This window comes from Sus scrofa, chromosome 11, assembly GCF_054392235.1.
Source record: "Sus scrofa isolate SSC_HxYL_T2T_F1_AM1 chromosome 11, Sscrofa_HxYL_maternal_Yorkshire_Landrace_v2.0, whole genome shotgun sequence".
NCBI lineage: Eukaryota > Metazoa > Chordata > Mammalia > Artiodactyla > Suidae > Sus > Sus scrofa.
In genome coordinates, this window is record NC_139393.1 from 12,129,844 (window position 1) to 12,149,168 (window position 19,325).

Below are 19,325 nucleotides of genomic sequence, written 5' to 3' on the forward strand. Positions count from 1 at the left end.
CTACATTCACTCCATTAAGATTAAGTTAGCATTTCATACTTATATAGTGCTGCACTTAAATTCAATAATATTTTCTTTCACCTTTTTAATTACATTTTTTTCTGTTTAAAATGCTGTTTATGAATATCCTCTTTGTTGGTCTGCTCTAAGAAATATTGCTTACATATGAATATTTCAAATTAGAAATAAATGAAATTCCATTTTTGCTGTCAGAACCAAATTGTAAAAATGCATTGCATGTCTTTGAAAATCAGTATACTCTATTAGCAGGCCTGTCGGTATAAAAAGTGCGTTCCTTTTCCACCTCTTGCTCTAATAACCTTTTCTGTGTTACTCTGAGGCGGTTCACATAATCAGAGTATATTGTCAGCTTACTGGAGTTGGGGAAGCATGAAATGAAAATCACGTTAATATTGATCCAATTCTTTTACTTGCAAGTGTCCCTGATGTCCTTTTCCGTAGAGCAATAACTGTTGATGTTAGGCAGCCATTTTCTTTTATTTCTCATCCTTGGAAAGTCATTTACAAGCGTAACTAATCTGAATGAGAATTTACCACTTAGAATAATAATCGGTGAACATTCCATCTTAATTAATGCCCATATTGCTAATTCTGCATGTTTGTTCTGCCCCTGAAATATTTTCTTTGAGCTTTTCAAAGAACAGCCTACCTGCAAATATAATGTTTATGTCTAGTTTAAAACAATCAAAAACAGGTCCTAGTTCCTCATTGGTAAAAGCACAAAGGATGCTGTACTCTAATTTCATGTCCTAAACTGGACCATAAATAGTAACTGAATCAATTACTGATTCAGGTAAAGATTACCAATTCTGAATCCAATTCATTATAAATTTGACCCTGATATCTTGGTAGTTTTACGATGGTACAGATAATCTTGGTTTTGGATTATAAAATATATTCTTTGTCAACAAAAATGAATTGAAGTGAGAACTATGGTTAAATCCGATGCATTCAGACTAAAGTACTAAAAAAGGAGGGATTTGATGACCCAACTATCTAGATTTTTTATCTGTATTTATTAAATGTGGTCAATAACTATAGATTTTTACTTAAAATATGCTTGAAACAACAAATAGAAACTGTCTCTTTGACTAGAAATAGTCTATATCATTTATGGAAATATTTGCTTTCATAAAGATTTTGTATATAAGACAAGGCTTCTGGCACAACATTAGGTATAAAAGAGAAGAAAAGATGCTTGAGGTTTCTAGTCATTTTGTCCAATAGTGTTTTTTATTCAATATCACTAATAGTTTTTATCATTAGGATTTTTCTATTGCAAAGGCAGGTTTTTTTTCCCCTTTAATCCTATTCTATGCAGATGGTTTTTTCACTCTTTAGTATTCAGCAAGTCTTTCATTTTATGTCATCATCGTTTGTGTTTCTTAAGAAGGGAAATTCTATGTCTGTGCTATAAAGCCAAAGGCAAAATTTAATTTTGAATTTAAATTGTTTACAAAGAAAAATATTTACTTTTCAGTAAATGATTGTTAGGGTAAAGTTCTTTCTATATCTATATCTAGTGCTTTTATCTAACATCGAGATTGATATAAAATATTTTTTGAATGTAGGTTTCTCAATGTAACAAAAACATTCTTTCACTTTTTTGAAATGTTCAAAATTGTAAACTTCTCAGGAATAGATTGGTTCATATGTATTATTGCATGAGATCATATTGCCATGTCTAATATAGTTAGTTGGCGGATATATTTATCTTAAAATCTTTTCCTTTTGGTGGAAATTAAATAATATCATTTGGGGTTACCCAAAGCATTGTTCTGTAAAGGTGTTTGTTGTTCTGATTTCAACTTTAGTGAGAAAAAGTAATCTTTACTTTAAAATTTCCCAAAGTATTCATATGTCATTAATACTCCTAAAAGAAAGCATTTAGGTTTGAAAGTGAACTGCAGCTTTTTCTCTTACTTACATAAGGGTAGATTTTGCCAAAGTACATTCTCTAAGCTAAAAATGTTGTGAAATGGTGTATATGGAAAAGAATTTCTCCTTCAAAGCAGAATGCCATCTTAAACTGATCTCAAGATGTTTAGAAACAGTAGAATCTCCTAATATTATATTTAGATAAAATTAGAAATGAGACTAAATTTCCATTCCTCCCATCTCCTTGATAAAAGTACATATTAAGTGAATCATCTATATTATTCTGAAAACAAATTCTAGTGTCAGCTTCGTTGAGAAAGTAGTTCTTTTCCTTACTCAAGATATTGAGACTATAATCTTAAAATGCCTATGTGCAAAATCAAAAGTGCATGTCACATACATTGACGCTTATATAATTTATTGAATAATATCTTTAAATGAATAATATGGTTATTGAGGGAAAACAGTTTTTAATTTAAGCTACTTACCCTCCATTCAACTTTACAAACACTTCATGGTACCTGCCTATGCTATCCTTGCTGTTTCCAGGAAGCATCAGATCTAGTGGAGGAGTCGAAGGCTTATCTTGCCTAGTAATGAACATAAACTGTTGCCACAGCCTGGAGGAAGGGAAAAGATTGATCCCACCTGAAGAAAAGGAAACTGTAGTTTGTTGGGTACCCATTATTGATTAGATATTGTGTTAATAAGACATTAGGCACATTCGTTATCTTATTTGAGTTTTTCAGTCTTCACATCAACCTGTTTTTTTTCTCCTTTACATAAATCGTGGGCAGCATTATTATAAGCCACAGAGCGTGGGCTGTGTTTTTGTTCCGTTTCAAATTGTGGGTTTAGTAAATTCTTCTAATACACTCTTTTTAATTTATTATCATTTTAACAAACATTTTGAGGGCTTATTATATAAATAATACTCACACATTTCAAAGGATTTTAGCATCCATTGTCTCATTTTAACATTGAAATAATCCTGTGAGATTTCAGTTAATAAATACTTAGTTCTCTTTCAACAGGCTAGGAAATTGAGGTCAAGAGACTGGCCAGGATATGTATTTTAAATATGTTCTTAATAAATGTTTGCAGGAAAAATAAAATAAGAATTGCAAATCACAGAGTCCACCTTTCTTGGTTTTGAAGAAACTGTAAAGGACATAAAGCGAAAAGTAACTTAAGTAGTGTGCACATAAACTGATTAAAATGAAAATTATGTTATATTTTCATGTGCTCAACAAAAATTTATTGATTGCCACTTTTTTTAACACTTGGTGCACTGCAAAGTAAAGTCTAATAAGAGAATACCTTAATACAAGACTCGAGAAAAAAGATCAAAAAATAATGATACTATATTAACTTATTTATAAGATACAAAACTTATACAGCAAAGAGAATAATCAGCTAAACTGAATCCTGAAGAACAGGACAGGTGAGAGAATTCCATGTAATAGAAATTACATGTGTCAAACTTAAAGGTTTGAAACAGGGTGACATGTTTGGGAACAAAAGCGTTCAGCTCTTGGGGAGTATAAGGTGTGAAGAGGTCAAACTGGTAAATTAATGAGATTAAATGTGCAGGGGCCAGATCATGAGTCTTAGACCATGCACTTAAATTGTACAGATAAAATAACACTGAAATTTATCCTTACATAGTGTATGTACAAAATATAGGTAGATACACATAGCATTCATATATCATTTTAATAAGTGAAAATTAAAGTCGTATTTCCAAACTCAGTGCAGAATAACTAATAACTATAGTATGAAACTGGTAAGAAGCCGATGCTACATTAAAAGTGTCTCATTATGGATTCATATTTTTCTTTTTGGGCTTTAGCCACACAGACATGATTTCTGGTTTACCTATTATTATAAATAACTTTTTTCTTTACTTGTATGTATGTTTTAGAGTTGACTATAGAATAATTCCTCAAACAGAAATAAACTACTGTGTATTCTTTTTCTTCACATTGTCCATAGAAAAATACATGGTAGGCAGATGAACTAATTTCTTTGCCTTGATTACCCAGACTTTCCATTTAGACATATTCTCTCACCATTATTAAGTTAATATCTCCAATTTGTCATGTCTGTATTTTAACTTATACATATTTAAAATGACAATAAAACTTTTAAATAATAATTAGTATTATAGTAGTAATAATGCTAGAGTGTAGTAACTACTAAAAACAGAAACATTTTAGTTTTCTTGTTACATTTGAAATATACTTTGTTTCACCTGGATCTTTATTTATTAAGAGAAATATTATGAAAGAGGAGCTTTATATAGGTCCTTGTAATGCAGTATTCTATATTAAATAACATTTTCACATACCGAATTCAAGCATATTTATTTACTAAGAAATCTGATGTGTATAGGATGCTTTCCTGTATTTGTTATTTGTAACATGACATGGAAAATAACAAGTGTAATTTTGGATTTGACTTCATAAATCTATAGTTTGGTGGAATTTTTTATTCTGAAACCTTTCAAATTTTATGGTATCTTAATGGTTTTCTAGAAAATAAGCATATATGTCTATCCTATCCGCCCTTACACTTAATTTGCCTTTTCAAATCTAAGGCGTCCTGGTGGATTTTGATTCTCGCTTGTTAATTTCTTGATGAATGGCTAAAGAGGCCAAGAAGTCCGCTCAGTCTAACATGTCTTCTGAAGATAGATGATCTCAAATAAATTCTCTTCCCAATCAGACTTTGATTTGTTGGGTGTTAAACCAATTCTTTCTAAGGACAGTGTTTATAAGCCTTGTAATGAGACAGCCCTTTGAGACCTTACCTCTTTTTCCCTGTAATTTTGATAAATGAAACTCTAATTCATAAAGGATATTGTGATTGAAAAGCACCTTTGGATCTTGTACACTTTAATTTAGACAAATGTTTGGTGCAGTACCATAAAATGAAGAAGTTTACTGAGCTGCAAGGTGATAACACTTCAAAAGGGGTGCTAAGTTTGGTGTATTGGTAGGGATTAATTTACTACGTATCTTTTAAAGACATAATTGTTTTACTACTTTAAAACTAGAAGGGGTAAAATTGAAAGCTGAATATACATTTGAGAGCTCATTTTCCTTTGACTACATTTTCTTTAATGGTAATTTTAATTTTAATAACACAAGAGTAATGCAAAGGCTTTTTTTTTAAAAAAAAGTAGAATACACAGCTGTGATACAAGAGAAAACTTGCTTTATTAGGCTGACTCGTGCATAGAAGGTTTTATTGACTATTTCATGTAAAGAACCACGTGCCCTTCTTTGTAAATACGTAGATTTTTCCATTTGCCCTCAATTGAAAGCAGATCACCAAGAATCTCTAAGATATCCTGGGATCTTCAGGTTAAAAGATCCAGAGGCAACTTTTATATCTCAGGTTATTCATTTATTCAGTGTTTATGAGGGCTTGCTCTGTGCCAGGCAGTGTGCTAAGAACTGAGAATATAAAGATAGAAAGATGTTTCTAGACATCAGGGAAGGAGCTTCCAGACCATATGGAGATAACAAGCACACAAACAATCATAATACTTTTAACTACCATAGTAGCATGATTTGTGAGATGTGGTGGGAGCATAAGAAAAGAATACACAAACCCACCTTAGGAAGTCAGAGAAGGGAACCTGGCGGGGGAGGGGTTAGAGTTGAACTTGAGTTCAGCATGTGCTGGATACCAGGCACTGAGGCTGCAGAGATGAGGCTGTAACCCAGTGGAGAAGACAAGCAGCTAACGGATGACACCCACACAGTATGACTGAGTTCTGTGTAGACTGTGAAAGTACAGCTTGGTTAGGAAAGCACCTGAAGGAGGTCATACTTGAAGGTCAAGCAGGAATTAGCTGAACATGGGAGGAATAAAGGAACATGCATTGCATAGGGAGGGAATACTACTAGCACAGATAGAGAGGTCTGAGAAAATATGACATATAGTGGAAGCTATAAATGGTCCAATATTGCTCCTGAGGGAGTAAGAAAAGATAAGACAAAGCTCGTAATGAGAGGGTAAAAGGCCTTGATCAGCTATGTTAAGGAGTTCAAATTTTTCCTAGGGTATAAGCCTACATTGTGTGTTGATTGGGATGAGTTAGTAATATTAATCGGGAAAATATCCTCCACTTATTAGAGTTGAATAATAATACCGTGACCAAAGTATGGAGGATGATGTGACTAAGGGAGCAATTGGGACCTTCTAGACCAAAACAGTGATGGCTTGACCTGGGGCTGAGCGCATCACCTTATAGGATGAGTCCTGTGTCTGTGGCTTAAATAAGTGGGTTGATCAAAATAGGAAGAAGTGAAGGAACAAGAGGAGTTCCCACTGTGGCACAATGGGATTGGTGGCATCTTGGGAGTGCTGGAACACAGGTTCGATCCCCGGCCTGGCACGGTGGGTTAAGGATCTGGTATTGCTGCAGCTGTGGCTTAGGTCTCAACTGTAGCTCAGATCTGATTCTGGGTCCAGGAACTCCATATGCTGCGGGGCAGCCAAAAAATAAAAAGCAGGAGGAGGTGAAGGCACAAAGAATGACTCGTTCAGTTAGAGAAACATGGAACTGGGAATATTCAGCTGAAGACGTCGCGTAGAAATAGGACTACAAAGACCTCAGGAGGGATTTCGTGGTTGTTGATGATGGGGTTTGCCTCTTTGTTCTCAAATGATGCAAGGGCTGAGTTTCTCAAATTAAGTTACTCCCCAAGAAGCAAACAACATATAAAGATAGCTACCCCCAGAAGATTACCATTGTGCTGGCTTTATGTCACCAAGAACGCAAATGAAATTAAGATAAAGTTCTGGTGCATGCAATAATCAATCCTCAGTCTTTTATTCCAGAAATAAGAATTATCTATGGGCCAGTGAAAGAAGACTGCACGTATAAGCCATTTAATTTCCCTCACCTACCGTGTAGCATTGATCTGTAAGAGTACTGTTTGTCTCTGAAGTATTTATTGAAAGATAGATTTAACAATCTGTTACTTTATACTGTTAAACTATATTTAAACCATGCTCTCTATGTGCTATTATCCAGTAATAGGTAAGATGACAGACTGTACCTCTCAGCCAGTCACACTGCAATTTTGTTATGACGTGACTGTATTCCTCAACCTGTGTTTTTGCTCCTCTGTGGGCTACCTTTGAGTCAAGTTGTTCATGTTTTAGCAAACAGAATTGGCTCTGAGTGGCCAACAAATAGAAATGCGAAAGCTGCAAAGAAGGAAGCCAACACTCTGTCTTTCTTTTGTTTGTTTGTTTTGTTTTGTTTTCGCTTTTTAGGGCCACACTTGCAGCATATGGAGGTTCCCAGGCTAGGGGTCTAATCAGAGCTATAGCTGCTGGCCTACACCATAGCCATAGCAATGCCAGATCTGAGCCGTATCTGTGACCTACACCACAGCTCACAGCAACACCAGATCCCCAACCCACCGAGCAAAGCCAGGGATCAAACCCGCAACCTCGTGGTTCCTAGTCGGATTCGTTTCCGCTGCGCCGCGACGGGAACTCCAACACTCTGTTTTTCAATGCAGATTTTACCACAGCTAGATGCACATCCAAGAAAATGGTTGAGCAAATATCAACAAGCAGTAAGGGAGTGTTGAAGGCCCTATATTGGGCCTTGGAGAATTGACCAAAAGCATTCATTGTTAGAAAGAGTTTTGGCCAAAGGCGTGACAAGATTTGAGAGTAACTGCATGTGTACACAATATGTTAACATCCCCTAAAACTATGATTCGGAAATAAACATAGGAATGATTTATTAGGCTCCCATTTTCAGGAACATAGCCACTACAGCAAATGAGATGTGAAGGTATTTTTCTAGTTAATACTATTCCTTGAAGTCTATATGCGAAATACTAAAACTACTAAAACTAGAACACAGTAAATTACATCATTTTCTTCCAGGTTGATTTCCAACTTCTTGTGGTAGGAAATAGAGGTGTTTCTTAGCTCTATTTCACATATAAGTAATTTACTTGCAGTTCAGATAATTTCAGATTCATTGTTACTTGCCAAAGCAGATGTTTGAATGAAATATGGAAAGGTTTTTTTAAGAGTCAAATCCATGAGAAATTTAAATATTTTGTAATGTCTAACCTGCACGTTGATTTACATGTTAATGCTAGGTCAGCTCTTGTTATATTTCATTTTTTTGAGTTATTTTGGGGTATATTTGTATTTTGGCCTTTTGTACTATTTTAGGTAACAAAATAAGGGTATCGCTTTAGAAAACCATTATTTATTTCCTTCATTGCTAAGAAAATTGCTATGGTGAAGGTTATTATGTCTGCATCATTCTTTTTTTTTTTGTCTTTTTGTCTTTTTGCCATTTCTTGGGCCGCTTCCGTGGTATATGGAGGTTCCCTGGCTAGGGGTCCAATCGGAGCTGTAGCCACCGGCCTACGCCAGAGCCACAGCAACGCGGGATCCGAGCCGCATCTGTAACCTACACCACAGCTCAAGGCAACGCCGGATTGTTAACCCACTGAGCAAGGGCAGGGACCGAACCCGCAACCTCCTGGTTCCTAGTCGGATTCGTCAACCACTGCGCCACAACGGGAACTCCTGCATCATTCTTAACTCCACCTTTCTGTGGTTTCTCAATAACAACCCTTTCTCCCTTCAGATGTGAATGTTTTCTTATTTTCTTGTAGTTAACTGCTATCAAAAATGACCTGATCAGTTGATCATCTGATTTACACAGACGAATAGTTCTGTAAAAATTTGTGATTTTAAGGATCAGAAAACCAAGTTTGTGGTGAGGTGCAGGTATTTGGTAGAAAGTAGGGTGGTCTTCGAGGCCCAAGACACGGATCGCAGAACCCTTTCTCTGCCACGCGCCAAGTGCTAGTGCCCCCAGTGAGGCAGGGAACGTTATCAGCCTGTGTCCTCATCTGTAACGCAAGGGTTGGTGATTACACCCTTGGTTTTTCTCATGGAGTGATTTAAACCAAACAAGATAAAGCGGGGGGGAATGTTCTGTAATTGAAAGTGATATGTAAATGCGGCATGTATTTATAAGACAGTCGTAGATTTTTTTTCCTGATACTCACAGAAAGCAAAACAATCACAGGGACCTAACTTGCTGTATTTTGGTTGTGATTAGGCACTGAAGAAGATGTCGTCAAGTCAAAGAAAACTTTCAGAAGCCAAGCAGTAGTGAATCAGAATGCAGAGACGGAGCTCATGCTGGAAGGAGACGACGATGCGGTCAGTCTGCTCCAAGAGAAAGAAATCGACAATCTTGCAGGTAAATTTTTAAATAGTTTTAAACTTGCTGTTGTACATAATAAATGCACCCCACGTTGCTGCATTTAAAATCCATCTCCTGGTGGATTAGCTTGTGCCAGTGGTTGCAACAGTGCTACATCATTTGAACGTTAATAATACATCTTATGTCATTTCTTCGAATACTGAAAGGAGGAAAATAAATATCAAACTAACAATACATGAATAGCATCTACTTTCTGTGTAAAAGCAACTTATAATTTGGAAGAAATAATGAACGGCATAATAGTAGATTGTTCCCTCTAACTGCCTACCTAATCGGGGTGGGGGGAAGGATGGTAGTAAATTTACACATGCTTAGGCTGCTAACAGCTATGAAAAATAGCCCCTTGAGCCAGCTGGCTGTGTCCTCCCTTCTGTCACTCTTGGGAGTGTCCCTCCCCATCCCTGGTTATTTCTCCAGCCCCACTGCTCATTCCCTCTGCCAGGAGACTGTCTTTCACCTGCCCACCCTCAGTTTTCACTTGGACTTGGTATTCGTCGAGGTCAGTTCAGAGCAGCAGCTACAGTGGCCAGATGGGATATATCGATACCCCGTAGAGTTTGGGCCCATCACCACTTTTGATTTTTAAACCGCTTTTGAGAATCCAATGAAAGCAGATTGTTTCATGAAGGTGCACATATGTGTTTGTACACAGTATCAGAGGGTTCACTGACTGTTGAAAACCGGTCTGTGAATCATATCCTAGATCTCAGGTTAAAAACTCCTGCTTTAAAAGTCTCAAAAGTGGAGTTCCCATTGTGGCACAGTGGTTAAAGAATCCAACTAGGAACCACAAAGTTGCGGGTTCGATCCCTGGCCTTGCTCAGTGGGTTGAGGATCCAGCGTTGCTGTGAGCTGTGGTGTAGTGTAGGTTGCAGATGCGGCTCGGGTCCCACATTGCTGTGGCTCTGGTTTAGGCCAGTGGCTACAGCTCCAATTAGACCCCTAACCTGGGAACCTCCATATGCCAAGGGAGTGGCCCTAGAAAAGGCAAAAAGACAAAATAAGTAAGTAAGTAAGTAAGTTAAGTAAGTAAGTAAATAAATAAATAAATAAATAAAGAGTCTCAAAAGTGGTTGAGTCTTAACCTCTCTTCTGAGTTTTCCCCCCATCCTACATCGGGGTGGCAGATGGCAGTAGAGGTGGGATTGTGTTCGTCCTTCTGTTTGCAGACTGGCACTCCTGTTTCTAGCAGTGTGCTGGAAGTTACCTGCTATGCTCTAGGAAAATCTCCAAAGGTATTTCTGCCTTTTCGAAATCTCTCATTTTACCAAAGAGAAGAGGTTATCGCACCGGTAAACTGGAGACGGCTCGTTATTCTCCCTCTCCTAGAGAATGTCTAACAGAGTTATTCTAACTCCATTTCCTGTATATGCCTACATTTTTAGCATTTCTGTATCATGGAAACTGTTGTTCCTATTTAAAACCAATCTTAAGTCGATGACCAAATGTTTACTTTGAATTCCTAAGTAAGTGTTCAAGTTTTGGTTTAGTTGTTTTTGCTGTTTTAATAGTTCAGAGGTTTTTATCAGAGGCCATTTGTCAGTTTAAGTAAATGAAGTTCGTTATTTCTTTTTTGCCGCGGGTTGTTTTCTCTTTTTCTGGTCTTATTCTTGATCCTAAAAAACTAGAGAAAATTCACAAATGTAATTCCCGACCTTTTTAGATAATGTGTGGGCTTTCCTCATTCAGATAGAATTTAGTTTAGAATCTCTCGTCTTTAGTTCCCACTGAAGGTAATTAATTAGTTGATATAAATTTGACTAATGTCTTGAAGTTTATTATAAGATCTGCCCAGTAATGCCAGAGGCAAAATCTGATAAAGATGAACCACTCCTTTATATTTCTCTCTTTTAGAGGTAGATAGAATAATTATTAATAATTTATGCTTATAAACAAAATTCTTAACACTAAGTTAAAATATTTAAAGAACAATGAAAGTGTGCTTGAAATAAATTGGAGGTTTTTTTGTTTTGTTTTGTTTTTTGCTTTTTACGGCTGCACCTGCAGCATATGGAGGTTCCCAGGCTGGGGTCCAGTGGGAACTATAGCTGCCAGCCTACACCACAGCCACAGCCACAGCCACACCACATCTGAGCCACAGCTGCACCCTGCACCACAGCTCACAGCAATGCCAGATCCTTAACCCACCGAGCAAGGCCAGGGATCAGACCCAAAACCTCATGGTTCCTAGTCAGATCCATTTTCACTGTGCCACAACAGGGAACTCTTGAAATAAATTGTTTAAAAATTGAATTGTGCAGCTCTTGACCAATTTACCCTAGCAATGTTTCTCAAACTTCTGTCTTTTTAAACAGATTTTTCTTTGAACAGATTTGCTCGTATTCCTGTCCACCTGGTCCTAACTCATACTCTTTGTGTAGAATCTTGGTGTCTGAAAACTCTTGCAAACTGTCCTAAAATATTTATCTTCTACCTCGTCTATAGTGTTCATGTTTAAATCGGCAATGCCCCAATGTGACCATGAACTTTGAAAGCAGTAGAAAGGAAGTAGGGATAGAGGGGAAGTCAGGGGCCACAGAAATATTCTGCATAATGTGTAAGCGTCTAATAGAGTCATTCTGTAAATGCTGAAGCCTATTTATTAATATAGATTGCCGTGGTAGTGACAGTGTCACATAAAAATAATTTTGGAAGTTAATTACAAACTAGTATTCTTAGGTTTAAAAAATCAGCTGTTAATAAAGTTTTAAACCACATGAATATATAACTTTGTTTTGTTGCTAACAAATTCTTGTCCACATAATTGTTATCTCGGTCTCATAAACTAAAATTTGTTAAATAATAATGTCTTTCTTGGGATCAGCTCTATTTATTAAAAAAAAACAAGAATAGCTAGCATGTCTTAATAGGAACCAGACAGTGTTCAGAGGGCTTATTGTGCAATAACCCATTTAATATTCACAACAACCCTATGAGGTAGATACTGTTATTTTCTTCGTTTTGCAAATGAGGGTATAGACGCCAAAAGAGATTGAAGTAGCTTATATAAGATTAAGAAGTATGTAAAATATATCATTAAAAATACATAGTGTATGGCTTGAACTAAAATACACCAAAGAGTGTCTTTAAATAAATAGGTGTATATACCTACAGACTTTTCTAAAATGATGTAAAAATAAGACCCTCAGTTTGTAATTCAATTTTCACACTGGCTCCAATATATTCAAAGTTTATGGACAAGCATGATAATAAAGTTTAGTTTTATATATGTGTTCCCCCAAATCATCTGGTAAGTTTAAAAAAACCTGATAGAGTATTTTTAGCACAGGTATATTTAAATATTGACCCTTTCTCATATTTTCTACATTTTCTTTAGAGTTTTCTAGTTTTCATGAAGATACAGTGTTCCATGAACTTCTAGCTTTAAATGTCATACAATTTTCTGTTTCAGTTTTAGTTCCCTTTCTTCCCAAGCTGTTCATCTCAAGAGGCAAGTTAAATGTGTGTGGTTATTAATTGCTCAACTTATTATGTATTGTAATTGTAGCAAATGGCTAATATGATTATAATATGGAATTGTGCCAATCAAGTAATTATTATATTAATAGCACCTAACTTAATTTTATTGCTTTTTCAGCTTGTAGTAATTGACCAAAGTGAATTAGCACCTACAATTTCATATGCAACTAAAATTTTCAGTTTACTAATTAAATTGTAACAAAACATTGAAATTAGTGTAATTCAACTGATTTTAATCTAAAAATCTCAATTTTCTAATTTAAAATTTAGCTTGGCAAATTATTTCTCCAAATAATTATTGAATACCTAAATTTTTTAAACTAATTCAAATGTATATGAATTGACAAGTGAATGATTCAAATTCAGTTGATGGAAAGACCTGTGTCCCACTGTTGAAATGTATTTCATTTTTTTTTAGAGTGATAGTTCATCACATATGCTGAATGACAGTAGAAATATTTTATATAGTGGAATTAGAATTCATACAGATTCATTTATTTTTACTTTCAAAGTTAGTAATTGTGCTGATTTAGGGAATTCCAAGTTGTCGATGGTAATGGTCCTTCATGCTTTATCAGTTCTGTAAATTATAGGAGAAAAGGTTTACATACATGTAAGCTATTTTTACCAACCCTCATATATTTAATGTTAAGTAACTTATAAGATTTTCTGTAACATCATTTCACCAATTTCCAAATTTCATTCTTTACGTGAAATATTCGGCACACATCTCAGTTCTACACCCTTCCTTGATCACCTCCTACCAAAATCAACCCATTTTTAAACCTTTTTAAAATACTTTATGAAATATTCATTGGCCAATCTTGTCATACCCATCACAGTTTTTTGGTAACGAGTTTATTAAGATATAATCCACTTGCCATTCAGTTGACCCATTTAAGGTGCACAGTTTAGTGATTTTTAGTATATCACAGTTGTGCAACCAATCACCACAATTTTAGAACATTTTATCATCTCAAAAAGAAATCACATACTCTTTGGCTCTTCCCCCCAGATTTCGCCTCCACAGCCCTGGAGGACCACTAGTCCATTTTCTGATTCTACAGATTTTCCTGTTCCGGACATTTCATATCAATGAAATCATTTAGTATGTAGTCTTTTGTGACTGGCGGGCTGCTGTTAGCATAATGTTTTCAAAGTTTATCTGTGTTTTAGCATGTATGTCTTTTATATGGTGAATAATGTTCCACTGTGTGAATGTACCACATTTTGTTTATCCATTCATTAGTTGATGGATATTTAGTTTGTTTCCATCTTTGGGGAACATTCATTTACAACATTTTATGTGAATATATTTTTTTCTCTTGAATATATACCTAGGCACGGAATTCCTAGGTCAAATAACTACTCTACTTTTACCCCTTTGCGGAACTGCTTGACTGTTTTCCAGAGTGGCTGCGTTGTTTCACGTTTCCATCAGCAGTGTGGAAAGGTCCAATTTCTCCACATCCTTCTCAATGCTGGTTATTATCTATTTTTTTATTATAGCCGCCTCATAAAACTTTGATTATATCATTCTTTAGACACTTATCACATAAAGCCTTGTATTGTAGATGCATGTCTGCCTGTTTTCTCTTTCCTTTTAGATGGTAAATTCCTTAAGGCTATAATATCCCATGTACCTTTGAACCATGAAGAAATCTTCTAACACAATTACTTGCTCTTAAAAGTTCCATTGAAAAAGTTAATGTATGTAAATTGGAGAGCTGAGATAATTATTTACTTAATTTTGACCGAAAACGAGAGACAAAACAAAACTTCTCTTGAGCAATTGAAATTAAGTATTTGGGGGTTTGAACTATCAGATCAATTGTTCATACTAATTGAATCATTCAAATAATTACTCAGCTTATCGCTTGACTTCTCCAGGGTAAGAACACCTAAACTCATCTTTGTTCTATCCCAACTTGCACTAATTGTGCCATTTTAACTAAATGTCTCTTATGGTTTGTGTTTTTAGAGTCAAGGTAACACTGTGACTCTTTAACAAAGTAAAATTTCTCAGTCACGTGGAAAAGATGTCCTATAACCAAAAGGTTATAATGTTATTTTTAATATTTTAGAAAGAATAATTAGTCTAGTGAACTAGCAATGTGGGGAAGAGTGTTAGAATGTAGGGGCTGGATCTTGTGTGTGTTGGTTTTTCAGAGCGGTGGATCCACAGGCCTCTGTGAGGACATGTGCGTGCACGTGCACACACACACACAGCACACTCTAACCAAGGTCAAGAATCTGAAAAGGAAATAAATACATTATGTGAATTTAAGAATAAAAAATATATATAAATGAGGAGTTCTACTAAGAGGAACAGGAGGGTCTCCTAAGTGAAGTCACCTTCCCCAAGGGACTCACCTTTAGTGTTCATCACAGTTTCCAGGTATACTTTCCACTATTGTTTACAGGGTGGTGTCTTTTCAGACTCTTTTTCCTCTTGTTAACCTGTCACATTGTTTGCATTGGATACAATCTTTGTTCTACCCATTCAAAGTGAAAGCAGATATCACATGATGGGGCAGAGGGGGAAACTGTTGCTTAGAATGTTTTTAATTATGTGAGTTTCAAGTCACATAATTCAACATCTGTATACACTACAAAATGATCACCTCTGCAATTCTAGTTACCATTCATCACTGTCCAGTTAACCCCCTGTGCCCAGTTGCTTAGAATTTTTTTAAAGGTCGATGGGTCCCACCTCCCTAAATCTCTGTTTGACTGCACCTCATGTATTTACTTGCTCATTAGCGTCTGTTGAACACCTAGTGACTGTGCAGAACTCTGGGACTCAGGGACTGATAGTAAAAAAAAGTCATCCGGAGAAATAGCTCTGCTACCACTACTCACCCAAATAACCAGAACATTACGACGTAGAATATATAATAAATGAAGATAGAAATTAGGATAGGTAATTTACGGCTTTAAGTGTTCTGACTTGGAATGTTCAGATACCAGAGGCCAAGTTGTTTATATAGAGAGTGAATGTTACCTAGAAACTGTGCTAAAAAGGAAGCTAAAGCAAAATATAGAGCATACAAGAAGGGAGAACTCAAGAGTCTAAAAAATTATTTTAAAAATTAAAGGAACAGCAGAATTCTAAAAGCTAAGAGTTTTTCAAAGAAATGTGTTATTTAAAAAAAAAAAAAAAAAAAAAAAAGGAGTTCCCCCTCGTGGCGCAGTGGAAACGAACCCGATTAGGAACCAAGAGGTTGTGGGTTCAATCCCTGGCTTCTCTCAGTGGGTTAAGGATCTGGCGTTGCCCTGAGCTGTTGTGTAGGTCACCGTCGAGGCTCAGATCTGGTGTGGCTGTGGCTGTGGCATAGACCGACGGCTACAGTTCCAGTTAGACCTCTAGCCTGGGAACCTCCATATGCCATAAGTGCGGCCCTAAAAACAAGAAAAAAAAATAGTATGAGCCAAAAGCACAGAAAACTAATATTATAATTAAGGGAATAAGAGAATAAGTACTACAGAAGAGAGCAAGGTCAATGTTTCATAAATGCAGATAAACTCCGATTCAAATCATGTCTGCTTAAGTTAAGCCTGTTTCATACAATGCAATTCTCACAGGGTTAATGAACATTCTTTTCCTGACAAACTCATGAGCTTTTTTAAAAAATTCCCCCACAGAGTTCCCGTTGTGGATCAGTGGTAAGGAACCCCACTAGTATCCATGAGCACCCGGCTTTGATCCTTGGCCTTGCTCAGTGGGTTAAGAATCCTGCGCTGCCCTGAGCTGTGGTGTAGGTCGCAGATGTAGCTCGGATCCCAAGTGGCTGTGGCTGTGGCATAGGCTGGCAACTGTAGCTCTGATTGGACCATTAGCCTGGGAACTTCCATATGCCACACGTGCAGCCCTAAAAAGCAAAAATATATTTTTTTTTCTTCTGCATTTACACTTAAGCAGTTTTAACTACAAAGTCTAACTAGACTGGAATCAACCTGATATTTATATTTAAGGGAAAATGTCTTTTAAACATTCTGGATTCCCTAAAATGCATTTTGCTCAGGATTGTCCCCTCAATTTTTAAACCCATGTGTATCTTAAGGGAAATTTAATCCATATGTCCCTGACTCACTCACACTTAACTCATCAAAATGTTGTTTAGTAAAAGCTATTTGATGTTGAAAAAGCCTTATGAGTCTTTATAAGTCTCTTTTCTCTCTCTTTGAATTAGGAAGTTGCTTTGCAGTCATAAATAGTATACCCAAAGGGTTTGTGTTCAGCTTCAAATGCGGAATTCACAAAGCCCTTAGAGACAACATGAACACATGCCCATTTTTTTACAAAAGCTAGAATATTCAGACTTCTAACTCAACTTTTTAATTCCGTCGAAGAGTTGTGAAAATCAGTAAAAGCTTCACCTTGACTACCTAGCTTGCTTATCCTTTCTTCATTATTTTTACAATGTCGGGATACAAGGCCATTTTAGAGTCTCCAAACGTTTTTACTGTAACCATCTTTCTGCATTCCCAGAAATGTATGTCCCCTCCAACCATGAATTCTGTGGTCTATAAAAACATTTTAAGGTACTTTTAACTGTAACAACATCCCTGCTAACTGAACCTTGTAAAGTTAAAATACAATAAAAGGACGTGATTCATATATGTTTATTAGACATCAGCCATGATTGAAATCATCTATAATATTCTTACATCTTTTTTATTTTAAGAATAAGCCATTCTTTGTTACGCTGCAAATCTTTCACAGACCACAATGATGAGGTCTATACTTTCTAATACACTGTTCAAGTTGAAACACATTTTTTTATTTTTTACTTTTTTCTCTCTGCAGAGTTTCCCACAAAGTAATCTTTCTACAGATTTATAGTCATACTTAATACCATCCTGAAAAATAGAGGCAAGGAACAACTCAACTCACTTATCAATAGACCATCTCTCTCCCATATGTAGGGCGCTAAATTTTCATATGGCTTCTTTTTTAAAATGTATATGGTTGAGGATATTAGTCATCTTACTGAAAATATATGGGTCATTGTGTTTCTCATACTTGGAGAAAAAATGTGAGCTAACAGTACAGTTTTCCTGCTGCCACACTGTGGATGTTAGCGACTTGGAGAAGAAGTGATGAGGTATTTCTCAAGGCTTCACTGCCTCGTCTCTGAGCGCTCTGGTGCTCCCTCTGAACGACTTTGCACTAAATCACAATTAGATGAAAAACTGATTTTGCCACTACATTTAGAGCAGTGCTATACAAAAGGACCAGTAAGTCTTTCTGCATACTGAAAATATTTTAATTATTTTGCTTCAATGGCTTAGTGCTTCAGAGCCAAAGTAATAGCCTGCAGAAGGTTTTTAAACATAAACAGTCAGCACTAAGGACAAGTATTTACATGGAAATCCATTTATAAGTAGTTATTCATGTAGAATCTGCTCCATCAGTCCAATAAATGCAAATCTAGAACTTTTTATCAGGAAAAAAAGAAGAGAAAGTCAAACTGGGTTTGATATCTAATATTGTTAAATACCTTCTTTCCAGATAAAACGTTTAGGCAGTTTTATCGATCAGAAAATAATAATGTTTTATGTGTTTTTTGTTCAAAAGTTCTCTTGAATTTTTCCTTTAAAGTAACAGATTAAGCAGCTAAACACAGTTACAGTGCTATTTTAGTTCAATTTGTATCTAAAAGAAACAAGTCTCACAGAAAACTTTAAAAAAGTAAATAAATCTTGCATCTAAGATTGGGTCGTGTGGGTAAGTTTTCATTTACCAGCCACTTTTTTTTGGGGGGGGGAATATAAGCTAGATAAGTAGTAAAGAAATAAGTCTGGGTGGGCAAGTGAAACGGGGGAGATACAATTTATTTAGAGAAATACTTGTATTTAGAATATACATTTATTTAGAGCAAACAGCCCTAGAGGCTAACTTTACAACTCTATGAATTACAACTCATCTTCATTCTAAATTTCGGAAACTTAGGGTCACACATCAGGGTATTTATTCATGACCATATGCCAAAGACATGAGCCACGATTTGAACCCACTTTTCATTCTGCTAAAGCCCTTGTTCATTCCACTCCATCAGTGCTTTTTTTTTTTTTCTTTTTTTTTAAGAGTTCTAAGTTGCAGCCCATTGCTGGGTTAGCAGATCAGTTACTTGGATTTACGGCCAGCCTATTTATAAATGAAATAAAAGAGAAAAGAAGAGATTAAAATAGAAAATGTCAAAATTCATCACACACAATCAAGATAAGCTGGAAGGACCTGTTTGGTCCTTAATCTCCGCTGCCAGATCCCAATTTGACTCATATTGGAAGTTGTTATCCAAACAAAACAAATGTAAATATTGAACATCTACCAAATGCAAGACCTTATGGTGGGTGCTTGGAATAAAAAGACACATGATTAAAGTTCTGGATTTCAAGGAGTTTATAATCTAGATGGAGAACAGATAATGAAAAGGAAAAAAAGAAGAAGAAGAAGAAAACCTAGCTATATAAAGGAAGCCTGACAATACAAAACAGGGCCCTTAACTACCACGTGGATTCTGGAAAGCCTTCGCAGAATGGGTGTTTCCTGTCTCGAGCCTGGAATCCTAATTCAAGGATTTAGAAGTATTTGGAGTTGTCACTAACAGTGGTAGACATCACCTGCTGAGATCACCTTCTCTGTGAAAGG

At 36.0% G+C, this 19,325-nt stretch overlaps 1 protein-coding gene across 21 annotated transcripts in view; it reads left to right on the forward strand.

Annotated features, from left to right (window-relative positions):
- NBEA (neurobeachin) overlaps positions 1-19,325 on the forward strand; it is a 644,629-nt gene that overhangs the window by 407,632 nt on the left and 217,672 nt on the right. For 20 of the 21 annotated variants that reach the window (XR_014819172.1, XM_021065197.2, XM_021065202.2 and 17 more), the window contains one exon: positions 9,023-9,166. Coding sequence is in view for 19 of the 21 variants with exons in the window: in XM_021065197.2 (XP_020920856.2) it covers positions 9,023-9,166 (144 nt within the window). In the remaining 2 variants the exon portion in view is untranslated. Of the gene's footprint in view, positions 1-9,022; positions 9,167-19,325 lie in introns of those variants that run through there. The other variant, XR_014819171.1, reaches the window with a different exon arrangement.